Source organism: Leptonotus elevatus, chromosome 1 (genome assembly GCF_054856555.1).
Source record: "Leptonotus elevatus isolate MCC_2025b chromosome 1, RoL_Lele_1.0, whole genome shotgun sequence".
NCBI lineage: Eukaryota > Metazoa > Chordata > Actinopteri > Syngnathiformes > Syngnathidae > Leptonotus > Leptonotus elevatus.
In genome coordinates, this window is record NC_141239.1 from 35,662,736 (window position 1) to 35,676,054 (window position 13,319).

General features: G+C 39.7%; 1 protein-coding gene across 9 annotated transcripts in view; it reads right to left on the bottom strand.

Annotated features, from left to right (window-relative positions):
* col15a1b (collagen, type XV, alpha 1b) overlaps nucleotides 1-13,319 on the bottom strand; it is a 43,831-nt gene that overhangs the window by 8,563 nt on the left and 21,949 nt on the right. For 5 of the 9 annotated variants that reach the window (XM_086095143.1, XM_086095148.1, XM_086095141.1 and 2 more), the window contains 24 exons: nucleotides 13,072-13,224; nucleotides 12,364-12,438; nucleotides 10,978-11,079; nucleotides 9,872-9,983; nucleotides 9,666-9,706; nucleotides 9,441-9,578; nucleotides 9,341-9,367; nucleotides 8,466-8,528; nucleotides 7,951-8,028; nucleotides 7,727-7,789; nucleotides 7,497-7,649; nucleotides 5,114-5,167; nucleotides 4,957-5,007; nucleotides 4,739-4,876; nucleotides 4,611-4,670; nucleotides 4,501-4,536; nucleotides 4,374-4,415; nucleotides 3,643-3,705; nucleotides 2,494-2,529; nucleotides 2,327-2,410; nucleotides 1,443-1,508; nucleotides 1,076-1,111; nucleotides 754-816; nucleotides 195-284 (listed from right to left, as the gene is read on the bottom strand). In XM_086095143.1, coding sequence (XP_085951269.1) covers nucleotides 195-284; nucleotides 754-816; nucleotides 1,076-1,111; nucleotides 1,443-1,508; nucleotides 2,327-2,410; nucleotides 2,494-2,529; nucleotides 3,643-3,705; nucleotides 4,374-4,415; nucleotides 4,501-4,536; nucleotides 4,611-4,670; nucleotides 4,739-4,876; nucleotides 4,957-5,007; nucleotides 5,114-5,167; nucleotides 7,497-7,649; nucleotides 7,727-7,789; nucleotides 7,951-8,028; nucleotides 8,466-8,528; nucleotides 9,341-9,367; nucleotides 9,441-9,578; nucleotides 9,666-9,706; nucleotides 9,872-9,983; nucleotides 10,978-11,079; nucleotides 12,364-12,438; nucleotides 13,072-13,224 — 1,824 coding nt within the window. Of the gene's footprint in view, nucleotides 1-194; nucleotides 285-753; nucleotides 817-1,075; nucleotides 1,112-1,442; nucleotides 1,509-2,326; nucleotides 2,411-2,493; nucleotides 2,530-3,642; nucleotides 3,706-4,373; nucleotides 4,416-4,500; nucleotides 4,537-4,610; nucleotides 4,671-4,738; nucleotides 4,877-4,956; nucleotides 5,008-5,113; nucleotides 5,168-6,724; nucleotides 6,881-7,496; nucleotides 7,650-7,726; nucleotides 7,790-7,950; nucleotides 8,029-8,465; nucleotides 8,529-9,340; nucleotides 9,368-9,440; nucleotides 9,579-9,665; nucleotides 9,707-9,871; nucleotides 9,984-10,977; nucleotides 11,080-12,363; nucleotides 12,439-13,071; nucleotides 13,225-13,319 lie in introns of all 9 variants that reach the window. The other 4 variants (XM_086095114.1, XM_086095122.1, XM_086095155.1 and 1 more) reach the window with 3 other exon arrangements.

Consider the following 13,319-nt stretch of genomic DNA (forward strand, 5'->3'; position numbering starts at 1 on the left):
TACTACTTACTATGTCACAAGCTTTCGTAGCATACAGCCAAATAAAGAGAAAAAAATCCGTCAGTACTGACGGAATGCCCGCTTTAATACATTGCTATTTTGTTTAGCATACTGTACTAAAAAAAAAAAAAAGGCAATTTAACGTTTTTACACCCGTGGTTAAAAACATCTACATTATATGGGTAAAGGACAACCTTGAAGCCTTTGGGCCCATGGGGGCCTCTTGGTGCAGATAAAAGCGATCCATCTGCAGCAATGGTCACACCTGGCTCTCCCTTCGCTCCCTGTTAACACCGGGGAAATACACACCATATTTGTCACGTTTGTACATTCCGGTGGTAAAGAAGATTATACAAATTTGAAATGAAATGACTGTTGTTTTTTTTCTTTTTGCATGTAACAGTAAGTTTCCGTCATTACAATACTCATGAACTCATTCACTTCTATTGACGGCTATAGACGTCAAAAATTCATTTGAACTATTTCTATTAGTTTCACATTTTTTTGAGTGTGACAACCTGTAATTAATCACATGACTTCACTAGTTAACTCAAGATTTATCACAAATTTTATATCTCTGTTCTAAATGTACAATAATTAGTTTTCTAGATTTTCATACTCTTGTTAACAAAAGTGGAAAAAAATATGAAACTAATAGGAATAATTCAAATGAATTTTTGACGTCTAAAGCCGTCAATGGCAGTGAACGAGTTCAGGACTATAGAAATAAAAATGACTTGACTACTCTCTTACCTTAAGCCCTGCTGGACCTTGGATACCTGGAGGGCCCATGTTTCCCTTTGGTCCTCTGGGGCCCTTGAAGGTTAAAAAAAGAAAAAAGGAAATGAACGGTTTTGTTATTCTAAATGATTAGATAATGTCTGACTCCTATACAAAGGAAGCAGAATCACATGTCACAGTACAGCTATTCCTTAATGTTACCTGCCCTGGAAGTCTAATGGCAGCAAAAACAATATATATCTATATATATATATTTTTATGACAATAGCTGTTCACAAATGTGCAGTAGGACATATTTCTTCTCAGAATCAAGTGGATGCGAAAATGTTCTTACAGGGAATCCAGCTTTGCCAGGCAATCCCTCAGGTCCCTGCAACGTGCAATACAACACAAACAAGCGCGAATACATGCATAAGTACGTATGATGTACACACATAAAAACAAAAGTAGGAGAATTGCATCAATTATTTTTCTTAATACACATGCGGGCTCATACTTTGCTGTGATAGTTAGCCAAAGGCAAAGCATTTCAAACATACATAATGTAGAGTAGCTGATGTAATGCATGTGGAGAGGCTTCAACCACGTAAACGTACACATTGAACAAATATGTGAATATTTCTAGCCTGGTTTGGAAACGTGAGCATGAAACCCAAGACATATATTCACATTATGTTCATATAAGTATTATTTCTACTTACCTTTGGCCCTGGTGGTCCCCTGATTTCTGTGAAGTTGAACATACTCTCTGTGACATTGAGGAGCAACTGCAGACAAAATATAATAAGCACAGGAAGTGGTTTGTATTGATTTTTGTTTGGCTGGATTTAGAAGTTTATCAATATAATAACAATATGTGCATGTGTTAATTGTCAAAGTCATGGTTAGGATGTACACAGAGAATTTGTAGAAATTATTTCACACAGCTGTAACAAAACCCAGACTCAAAAGTAGGTGATTGAAACCAATCTTTTTTTCTATGTGAAGCCTATTTAATTTTGTTTGCCTCCGACGTGTAGTTACCACTCAAACTTTTTGTTGTTGTTGTTTACTAGAAAAAAAGTGTAACTCTCATTGAGAGCGCGCAAAGAGTATCAGCACCTCTGCAGAGGTGTACTTTTAATGTAATTTGGTAGACAAATTATGCTATTTATAGTCGCACTTGAGAGTTGGGGCCGGGGGCCACAAAATATTTTCTTCTTTCTAATTGAGAAGCACTGAGTTATTCAGATATTCACATTTAAAACAAGAGGTATGTATTTGGGGGTGATCTACAGTAGGTGGTCACTGTATGCTATCCAATACAGTATTTGAATAGAAAATTAATTATATTAGTACAATGGGGGATGGCACAGCTCACAGATGCCTCATAGTATTATTCCAACTTCCTCCCACAGTCCAAAAACGCGTATGACTAATTAATAGAAGATTCAAAATTGCCTGCGCATGGTTCTCTTTTTGTGTGTCCTCCCTGTTGTTGGTGATTAGTCAATTATGCATCTTGCTCCAGTGTCCCTATAACTAATAATCAAATAAACAAACAAATAAATAAATAAGAAAATGGTTGGCAAAATGATGTGCATACGTCTGTTAGATTAATGACAGGTCCGGGAGGTCCAGGAGGCCCAGGTGGTCCTGTGATGTTGAGCCCATCCGCACCACGGTCACCCTTGCAGGACGCAGAGAGTTTATTTATGCTCACAAAGACAATACTGTAGCTGGGAAATAAAGCACTCAAGTGATTGAACCTACCTTTTGCCCTGGCCTACCCTTTTCACCTTTAACACCCTGTGCATAAAGAATATAATTATGTATGTGCAGAGAGAACAATGAATGCCATATTTAAATGAAAATTGGTTAAAGGTTAGGTTAGCTGTATCAACTTTGGCAAACCCAATTGTAAAATCACTGCTAGTACACATTTAATCACAGGCACAATCCCAATACAGCAGAAGCTCTAAAATAAAATAAAAAATCTGAAAATATAGTCTCAAGTCACACAAAGCTTTTTTGGGGTTGAACTGTCATGACATCACGTGAGACTATGGGCTCTATTTTCGTGCCCAGGGCCAGTCTAGCGCTATCTAACTGTGTGCATGGTTTTCCTTATTTTGATATTTTCCTAGCCTAGCGCTGCTCGAAGACTGCGTTTGCACTGTTGTGGGAGATTTGCAGCTGACTCTGGGCAAATCAAAGGGGCCCTCATTAATCCATTTAAAATCGAGGCGCGCAAGGTGTACATGACACAAGTACTTGCTGGAGTCCACACAGGAGATTGACACGCGCACATTTCATTTACAGTAAAAGGAACTGCAAAAAGACCTCCACTTGCGGATGATGTCGTCGGTCGCGCATGTGACGTGGGCAATTGTAGGCCACTTTGCACCTCTGATCATCCGTCCATGTGTGTTCAGGAAGGTTGCCAAGAGGCTGAGACCAATGTTGAAGGAGCTGCCAGAATTTCTGGCAAGTACACGTGTCAACAACCTTCCATCTTTTTCATGGGCTATGGCGTCGGTTGGCAAGACCTCATCTTACAGAAAGTAAGAAATAAAAACATACAACTTGGCCATAGTTTGGTGCAAATGCAGAACTGCTCACCAGCAAAACAACACCATACTCATGGTGGTGGCAGGCATCATGCCATGGGGCTGTTTTTTTTTCCAGCTCGAAGTGGAGCTTTTACAAGGTAAAAATAATTATTAACAGTTATATTGAATATGTACGGGGTGATTTAAGGAGGGCTGTGCACAGGAAATGCAATCGCAAACTAAGAGATTTGGAGCTTTTTCACAAATGAGTGGGAAAATATTGCTTCATCAAGATGTGCCACACTGATAGACTACTACCCCAAATGACTGTGTTGTAGAAGCTAAAGATGCTGTAGACTGATATACATACCCTCGGACCTGGTAGTCCAGCAGGACCCTGCAAACCCTCTCTTCCGGGCTCCCCTCTTTCACCCTACAATAAACCAATGGAAGAAACTGAATTAATAACTGCAAACTTTTAAACTCTATTACTACTTTATTTACTATTGTGTTTAACTCATTCAAGCCCCAAAACGTATAAATAAGTTTTTTAATACTTTGTCATGCAAAACGTATTTATATGTTTGTTTGTTTTTATTATGTTTTTTTTTATGCTAGGGCGTACAGAAGGCTTTGATGCAGCTTCTGACCTGAAAAGGTCGCTTAAAGCAATGCTAGTTATTAACGGCCAGCAGGTGGCAGCAGAGTAGAAGAGATCAGCCTGGGCCATGTTGCAACAGGTTTGTGAATACTGATGAAACTTGGCTATATTCCAATGTTAATTGCTGCAAAACAGAAACAGATACAAATATTCTTTTTTTTCCTGATGAAAGAAGAGATTTGAATCTTTCTTTTGGTAGGTTGTGTGTGTGTGTGTGTGTGTGTTTTTTATAGCAATAGAACACAATATTCTGGTGGCCTTGCAAAATCTGTTAAAATCCAGTAAAACAGCCGAGAGCGAAGGGGGTTGCTTCAGTGAAAATGGCTGGGAGCAAAGGAGTTAATATACCCAGGTGAATGTCTAATTAACAAATGTCTAATACACAGGATCAACAGCAATAATGGACGAGCATGTGTGCTAGTAGTATGTGGGAGTTGTACCTTGATGGAGGGCCCTGCTGGACCTGGGGCTCCATCCTCACCCTATAAAAGATATTACAGAGAACAGAAATTTGATGCCACAACACTAGCAATCATCTACATTAGTACTGCAAATATATAGTACAACCTTGGGACCTTGTGAACCAGGAAGACCAGGTGCACCCTAAACAACGGAATGACATACATATATAATAAAACACAGCGGAATCTTTAATTGACCTATGAAATCACACTGACCTGTGGGCCTGGGACTCTTGCTCCAAGGAGCATGTCGCTCTTGCCAGATCCCTCCATATCCTAAAAACAAGGTCAGATGTTGTGCATGGGGTGGATAGGATACAATTGAAAAGAAACGAGGTCACCACCTCAACAAAGAATTTGCTTCCTGCAGGACGAGGGGGACCAGGGGGCCCTGGTGGACCTGGCGGGCCTCTTCTTCCTGGTTGACCATTGGGCCCTTGAGGTCCCACTGACCCTGCATGGCCTGAAGATCCACATTCACCCTGAGGACGTGCAGAGACATCCATTACTTGGACTGTCCCTTTCCTAACTGAAGTACAGTTTACAATCAGACATGACCTACAATGAGCATAACTACCTTTGGTCCAGATGATCCGGGTAAACCTCTGTCACCCTAAAGATTTAATGGGAAAGGACAGAAAAATAGGTATTTGTGAAAGTATCCAAAATATGGCAGCTGGGTAGCAGGCAAGCACCATCATCATTGATGATTAGCATACCTTCTCTCCCACAGCGCCACGGAGGCCCGGAGCCCCATCTTTTCCCGCTGGACCCTAAATCAAACAGACTGTTTTGGACAGCATTGTGATCAAAATAAACTAAAAATGAAGAAATAGAGGAATATGATGATGTTAAGCAGCTTGTTGACCCCTCAGCCATTCCCATTCAGGGCCAAATCCAAATGTGACGGTTTGTTTAAAGGAATACTCAACTTCCCGGTGATGAGATGATGCTTGCCAAAATTGCCCACGGTTGGTGTTTGATGAAAAACACCTCACAGCATTGAATAATAGACAAATTTAGTTATTACTTTGACCAAAAAATAAATGCAAATTTATTTATTTTTGCTCCCATTTTTCATTATATGAACGCTGCACACAAAAGAGTATGTTGAGATCATCTATCCACACCATATCATATAGCACACCATATTTTGAGGGGGCCCAGGTGGGGTCAGAAAACCAGTCAATATCTAAGATAACCCGAACAGTACAGTTGCTATCGATTCAACGCCTTGCAAATACAATGACCTGGATGATGGAGAATTTTCCCAGTCAGTAAGTATCTGGTATGAAACCGATCTTGCTCTCATAGAGTTGATCAGTTTGTTGATTGTGGCCTTTGGAATGTTAGTCCACTCCTCTTTAATGGCTGGAACTGGAACACGCTGATCCAAAGCTTCTTGAATATGCTCAGCGGGTGACATATCCGGTGAGTATGCTCACCATGCAAGAACTGGGATGTTATCAGCTTCCAGGAATTGAGAATGAGAAGCGCTCACCAACGCAAATTCATAAAAAAAGCCGTACATCTTTTAAGTTCAGCTCATGAAAAATGGGAGCAAAATCAAAAGTGTTGCATTCATATTTTTGCTCAGTATAGATTTCATGCCGAGTTTAATTTGCTGCAACACAGCAAATCCAGAGCATATCTCTTACTCTCGTCAGTTGAGATGTAGGATGAAGCAGTGCATCATTTTTAATTCTCATCCATCATGGAGAGCTGAAAAGTCATCATTAAAGATTCCTTGTATTCCTGTAATGTTCTCAGAAATACTTAATTGCAAGGCAGACTTGAATATTTAATTATGTTATATTGTTTTCTTTTCAGTATGCCTTAGAACAATGTGTTCACTGAGAACATAAGATATTTAAAAAAAAAAAAAAGGAAAAAGATTTTTGCGCAAATATTGAATAAGAAAAGCAAAAGTGATTCACAAATTGTGATAGCATGCATGTTTGTGTAAAGCTCCATTGAAGTGAGGTCATTTAGCAGATAATGGCAAACCAGTTGGATCATCACAAGGTCGAGACGTGATGTTGGTTTGCACACATCTGCGTGGATGCAGACCACTTCAGGCACAAAACCCCCCAGCTGTCAGCCACAAGTTAATACCCCATTGTACGAGAGTGTACAGTCAGTAGCCAGAGGACTGAGTCAAGGACGTCTTTATTCCTCTATGACAATATTGATAAACAAATATAATTGTCACTTTTATTACCTCAAACTAGCATTTAAAAGATAAATGACGCCGACTCGGTGCAGTGGCTTTTGACTGTAACACTGCGTTAGGGTTTGCTGGTTTACCAAGCAAACCAAGAAATATATACCTCGCCCGATACCCAAGCAGAGCCGAAGTCAAGCCCAGACCCCGAAGCAAAACTGGACTCAGAATCAGAACTGAAACCAGAGCCAAGGTCAGAGTACAACTCTGTGCTCAAACCTGAACCACCAGACCCAGAACCACTAAACCAATCCTTAAACATCTGAAACAGAGTGGAGAGGAGGAGCAATTGTTCGAAAGTGGACAACAAGATTGAGGAGGGGGCATATTGGTGACGACGAGAGATGAAGAAAGAAAGAGTAGCCATTTGATTGTGCATAACTTAAACACTTTTAAGTAAAAGAAGAGTTAGAACAACACATTTAACAACAATTCTGCGGATGAATGTAGCATGCATTGCAGGAACATTCCCTTTCCCTGCAATAAAGAATTTACATTTTCACGACTGCAAAAAAATGGTGACTACTAATGAGCACACCAAGGCAGATGCAATTTTTATTTATTTTTTTAGATTAAATACTTTATAGATGTAAGTAAAGAGCAGCTGAAAATATATAGAATTTTTATTTATTTTTTTAGATTAAATACTTTATAGATGTAAGTAAAGAGCAGCTGAAAATATATAGAAACATAAATTATAAAAAATATATTCTTGGATTTCTCTCTGCTTTTAACAATAACCCATAAAAGGCTAATTGAAGAATTCTATTCTTGTACGAAACATGATCTATGTTATTATCTTATTTGTGTAGCTCTTCTTCTCTTCAAAAATATTGTCAGATTTAAAAAATATACATGATATTTTTTAAGTGACTTACTGGTATTCCCGGCTGGCCTTTAAGTCCATCTTTACCTGGCGCACCAAGTGGCCCAGCATACGAGTGAGAGAAGCCCTCAGCAATGTCAGCTGATGAAGGGTTGGTACCAGGGCGACCGGGTGGTCCTGGAGGCCCAGGTGGTCCAGGAGGACCCTGGGGACCACAGTTACATTTACTCAATTGTGCCGGTGATCAACTTTGTCGACTGTACATCACAGTTCTACCTTTACCCTAATCAGTTCAGTATCACTGTCCAGGTCCTCAAACCCAGAACCCAGCGCATCTTCTCCGTACTACAGAGCGACACAGAACACACATGCACAAACGCTTACAAACAGCCAACAGATGTTAGTCGTTTGATGATATTTCAAATTTATCAAGTATCAAACAGCCTTGCCATAACGCATTACAAAAAGGGATTTGATTACAATAGTACTCCGCAAACAATACTTACAGATACACTGCGTGATCTTGGGGGTCCAGGAGGCCCAGGTAGTCCCGGTGGGCCTGGTAAACCAACTCCAGTGTCCCCCTGGAGGTAGGGATGTTAAGATGAGAAAATTAAAAAAGTGAGTAATCTTTTGGCAAAGGGGCTTTCAAGGTGTGATAGTGAGTCTCCCTTCAACGACTTGACAACGACTATGGACTCTATTTTGGTAGACGGGGCATACATAAATGCTAGCGTACCCCGACTTTCATGATGGCGCAAGCCTGGATTTGCCTGTTTTGGAATATGGTTCATCGCTATCTGCACCATGCTATAAGTTTTGGCCCACTGAGGGTGGGTCTGATAATTTGGTCACAAAAATTTGTCGAAACTATACAACCATGTCTAATTGTTGGCGCAGGTAGTCCAACACAATTTTGGTGAATTTTCTCAGGAGGGCAAAGAAAGACAGAACAACAGGCTGGGTGTTGTTGGAGTAAACAAAAGTGCATAGGACATAAATGACTGTTAATTAGCTATACCTTATCTCCTTTGACTCCAGCATCTCCATTCAAACCTGGAAATCCTTGAGGTCCCCTCTGACCCTAAAAAAAATAAATTAATAAAAATAAAAATAAAAATTTTAATTACTGATAATAACATAAACCAAGAAGTACCGTATTTTTCGGACTATAAGTACAATTGGAGGTCAGACTCGCACCCAAAATCCCTGTTCCCCAATTGTGTTGACGGCAGCGAATGACTTCCGGTTGGATTCGAAACTTCCACATCTAACTACAAAAACGTTTTTATTTTATTTTTTACCTTAAAAAGAACTTCAAGTCGCATTGTGACCAAAGGTAGAATCCTGGTTGATTTTGCTGCCTTTTGGTGCTGTTGTTGTGGCGGATGCTAAACTAGTGAGCTAGCTGGTTTGGTTTGTTGCTGTGAGAGGCAGCAGCAAACTGAGGACGTTAGTTGCCATGACTACTACGTCTTCTTCTTCTGTTCCTTTGTCTTCTTTTTCTTCTTCCATTTCTTCTCCTACTTTCTTAAAGTGGTTGGCAATTACTTTTGGTGCATTACCGCACCGTTCTAAAATGGAGTGCGCACGATTATATTCAATGATTTATTCTAATCCAAAAATTCTAAACAATTCTAGTTACGGTAAACCATTTTAAACTAGCAAGAACAAATTTTCCATAATTAGAAGTCTAAGTTTCAAGACCAAGGGAAACTCTTTTGCTGCCCCGTCAACATGATTAGGAAATCTGAATTTTTGGTGCAAGTCTGTGCTCTTGGCATAATTTTTTTGTAAGACAAACCACCCCCAAAATGTAATTTATAGTCCAGTACCACTTATGTTTTTTCTTCTTCATGACTTATAGTCTGAAAAATACAATAATACAAATCTTACTGCATCTCCGTTGTCCCCCTTCATTCCCTGTAAAATATTTGGTGAAGGTACTGTAAGTGAAATGTACATGAATTATGTTGGAGGTCTGCAAAGCACAAACCTGCTGTCCATCTCTCCCTGGCTTTCCGGGGATTCCTGGTTCAGTTTGCCTCGGTGGAAGAGTGGGCCCAGGAGGGCCAGGTGAGCCTGGTGGCCCGGGGTCCCCTGGCTCGCCTTTCAAAGTGTGCTTGACAAGAACCTACGTGTTAAATGTTCACAGAGTTTTAATGCTGATAAAGACACAACAAAGCATGGATTGAAACAATAGTCATTCATCTGAACTGACATCTTCAGATGATTCCCCTGGCTCATCTGTTTGCTGCGGCCCTGAAGATAATAAATTACAAAATTATGACCACAATAATCGCACAATTGTTACAATAACAGTCATCACGACTGATCAGATTCCTTGCGATAATTATGAAATATGAAATACTTTCAATGATATGAGGGGGTACAACAAAAACAAACTCCACCAAGACATCATTTAACCTCTTAGCAAGATTTCTTCATTGGCCTCCATTGAGTTGTGGTGACTTGAATATTCGCCACTCTCCAATGTTGGAGCCTTTGTGGGTGGCGCTCTTAGCGGAACAGTGTTTTCCTGCAAGAAATGATCAGTGTGGAAAACTCATTTACAGTTTGTTATTCTATAAAAGTGCATAAAACTAAACTGTTTGATCAGTATTGACATTTCTTAACAGACTGAGTGAACACTTTGAATTCCATTCCACCCATTTTTCCAACTGAATAAAAAAAAAAAAGATATAGAAATATAATGACAATATTGGAATAGGAATATAAAATAAAAGTTAATGAAGGACACAAAATCAAAGAGGACGTACTATTAAAAACAGCTTACAAACTGGGACCCATTTTGGATAGTACCACCCTAACTTTTGGGAATCACTCTTAAAATATTGCAAACCAGCGTTATAGTCCTCTTTCAAACCATTCCATCGTCTTTCTAATTCAGTGACAACATCTCTCGTATTTCACCTACAAATTTTACGGGAACTGCAATTATGATAATTGTGTTATTGTGTAACAGGCCTTTATTATTACAATATTGTGGCTTGTGCACATTTCTATTGGAATAATGTTTTTTCTCAAGCTTTTGAGTGAAACGTATCGTGGGCGCTTTGTGGCAATAAAGTATCCCTGATTCCTGAATGATAGAACTTCTTTTGAAGGACTTCTGTTGAGGTTCAAGGACAGGGTGGTTGACTGGATGTTTAGGGTTAGCCTGACTTGCCGCATGTGGGAGGAAGAAAGATGACAAACAGGCACATATTTACTTGGATGTGGGTCCTTTTGATAAAACCAGTGCATGGTAAAAAGTCTTATTCAGCGGCAGTGACACAATCAGCCATGCATACGCGAGCTTGTGTAAACAAGCTGAATTTCACAAAATGGCTTCCATGCTTCAATGTAATAATGTAAGTAATGACGAATAATGATGTTCAGCATGGCAGCTATTTTTTTTATTCATTTGGGGGAAGTTAGGTCTTTATTTTTTTGCACATCGAAATTATATTCAATTGACCTAACCCACCTACAATAACAGACTATAACACAAAAACAAATATTTTAAATACCTGTGCTGCTCCATGTTTCCTTCCCTCTGTTTTCTTCATCATTCCTTCCTCGGTCTCTCTGTCATCCAGGCCATCATCATCACCACTGGCATACCCAGAAGCCTTCAACAATTGCATCATGTAAAGGGAAAACAAACTTGACGGGAAATTATTCAAGCAAACAATAATTACAGTGCAGTACAGTTACTAGCATGGTACGAGAAAACTCGTTAACACATCCTCATTGAACATTTATATTCATACTGCAACATGAAAAATCTACTTTTTGGAGCTTTTAGCCATGTTAAAATGCTAATTCCTCACCAGAAACATGACCAAAGTTGTGTTTTCCTTCATTCGCCCCTGCATGAAAAATTCTAGGTTATTCTGCTCTCCGAGCACCAGCCCCTCCCAACCTGAGAAAACGAGCTGTTGGCACGGTTTGACGTCATTGCGTGCGGCCCAACCCCCGCACCGCCTCTGCGGACTAAACGTACGCCCACTTTCTCTGAGACCTCCCTCCATGGGATAATGACAAAAGTAGCCTTTATTAATAAACATTCTGTCCAAATGAATTCAAAGCAATTAATTATTCTTCACATTTTAATGCCAAAGTGCAATGAAATGACATTTGGCGGTCTTAAAATCCATTGGCTGACACTGGTGTAAACTACAAGTAAAACATTTGCGCTAATGAAATAAAATGGATGGAAGGACTCGTTGTGGTGCTTTCCTCTAACCTCTCTGCTCCCCTCCTCTTCCACCATTTCTTGCGACAAGGACCAGTTTTGTTTCAAATTGATGGCTTTGACCAAACGCAGAGATCTAGCAGCCCGTTAAATTTAGAGTCCATTTTAAAAATCGGCTTAAAACCTATGTGTATGTTTCGTGGGCGTTGCGCGAAGCAGCCGGCTCGACACGTCGTCATGAGAGGGGCGCGGCAGCCACAGGGGGAGAGCCGGGGTTTTACTGAACTGAGCGTTTGACTTCCGGGTAAGAAAAATAGCCACCGAAATAACTCATATTTCATAAGAAATGACATGCCGATTGTGTCAAAGGTAAGATTTCATCATTATATGCCTATAGTTAACCGTGGAAGGGCTTAAAATACCCATTCAGAAAAAGTCAACATTCTACAGTATTATGGTCCCAAGCACCCTAACACAGTGTTATTGATAGATAATATTTACAAAAAACATTTCATATCACTGTCATTTAGGACTTGAGAAATTAAACAAAAGCATTGAATAATTCATTTTTTTAATTTCAATTTTCAATTACCCATGATGTGCTCTTACTTTTCTTATTTAGTGAATGATCATTTTATTTATTGAGTCAGGTTGTCTGGCTACAGAGAGGACTACTGTAAACATATTGTTACAGGCCTATAGTGTGTGTATTGCTCACATCAGGATCGTCATCCTCACACTGCTCCTCCGCTGCCCTGGGGTCATCTTTGATAACCAGCTGCTGAATGGATCCCTGTAGGAAAAAATATGGGGAACCACTTCAATTCTGAGTAGTTGGACTACACAACCATTGATTTCGCTTATTATATTTAGTACGTACTAATCTAGTCTCTCGTCAAGGAAAACACCTCACATTGTGAATGACAATTCACAAGCTGATATCACAATATACAACTCAACTTTGTGGAAAAGAGAAATAACTGTCAACTCCACGTCATTTAAAAAATAAAATATATATATATCGAGGTATCATCATGGTTCAAAGCACAAGCCCCTTTGAGCAGACCTAAACTAAGTCTTAATGGCATGTACTTCCTCATCCACTATCATCATCTTACTCCCTTATTCGCTCCCCCTTTCCACATGACAACACACTCGCCTCCCCACTTACTTCCTCTCTATGTTTGATCCTCAAAAATGTCAACAAATCGACGCAATTGCATTCCTGAGGATCTTTAGTGGTCATGACATATTTTTGGGTCGGTTTGGTCTGAATATTAAACTGGCAGCATACCCTCAAGAGTAGTAGTAGAATAGTCTATTATCTCCTAAATACTTCATACATATGTAGCATAAATCAGTTCAATACATTTTTACATATGCAATGTCAACAGCATTTATAGTACATTCAACATTTTCCACTTACCACAAACTTCTCAAGCCCTGTGCTCCCTGCATTTGCAACAAAAATGCCAGAGTTGTGTGAGAAAGCGAGTCTTTCTGGCCTTCGATGGAAGGTGGTCCTCTCGGCTTCGCCACAGTCCATGTAGAGACGCACCTCATTGCGCTCCACCACAATCTATCATGTCCAAAAGACACAGTCCTGACTTAAATAGTATAAGATGAATACAATCCTAATTACGAAAATAAATAAATAAATAAATGTTTTGTGGC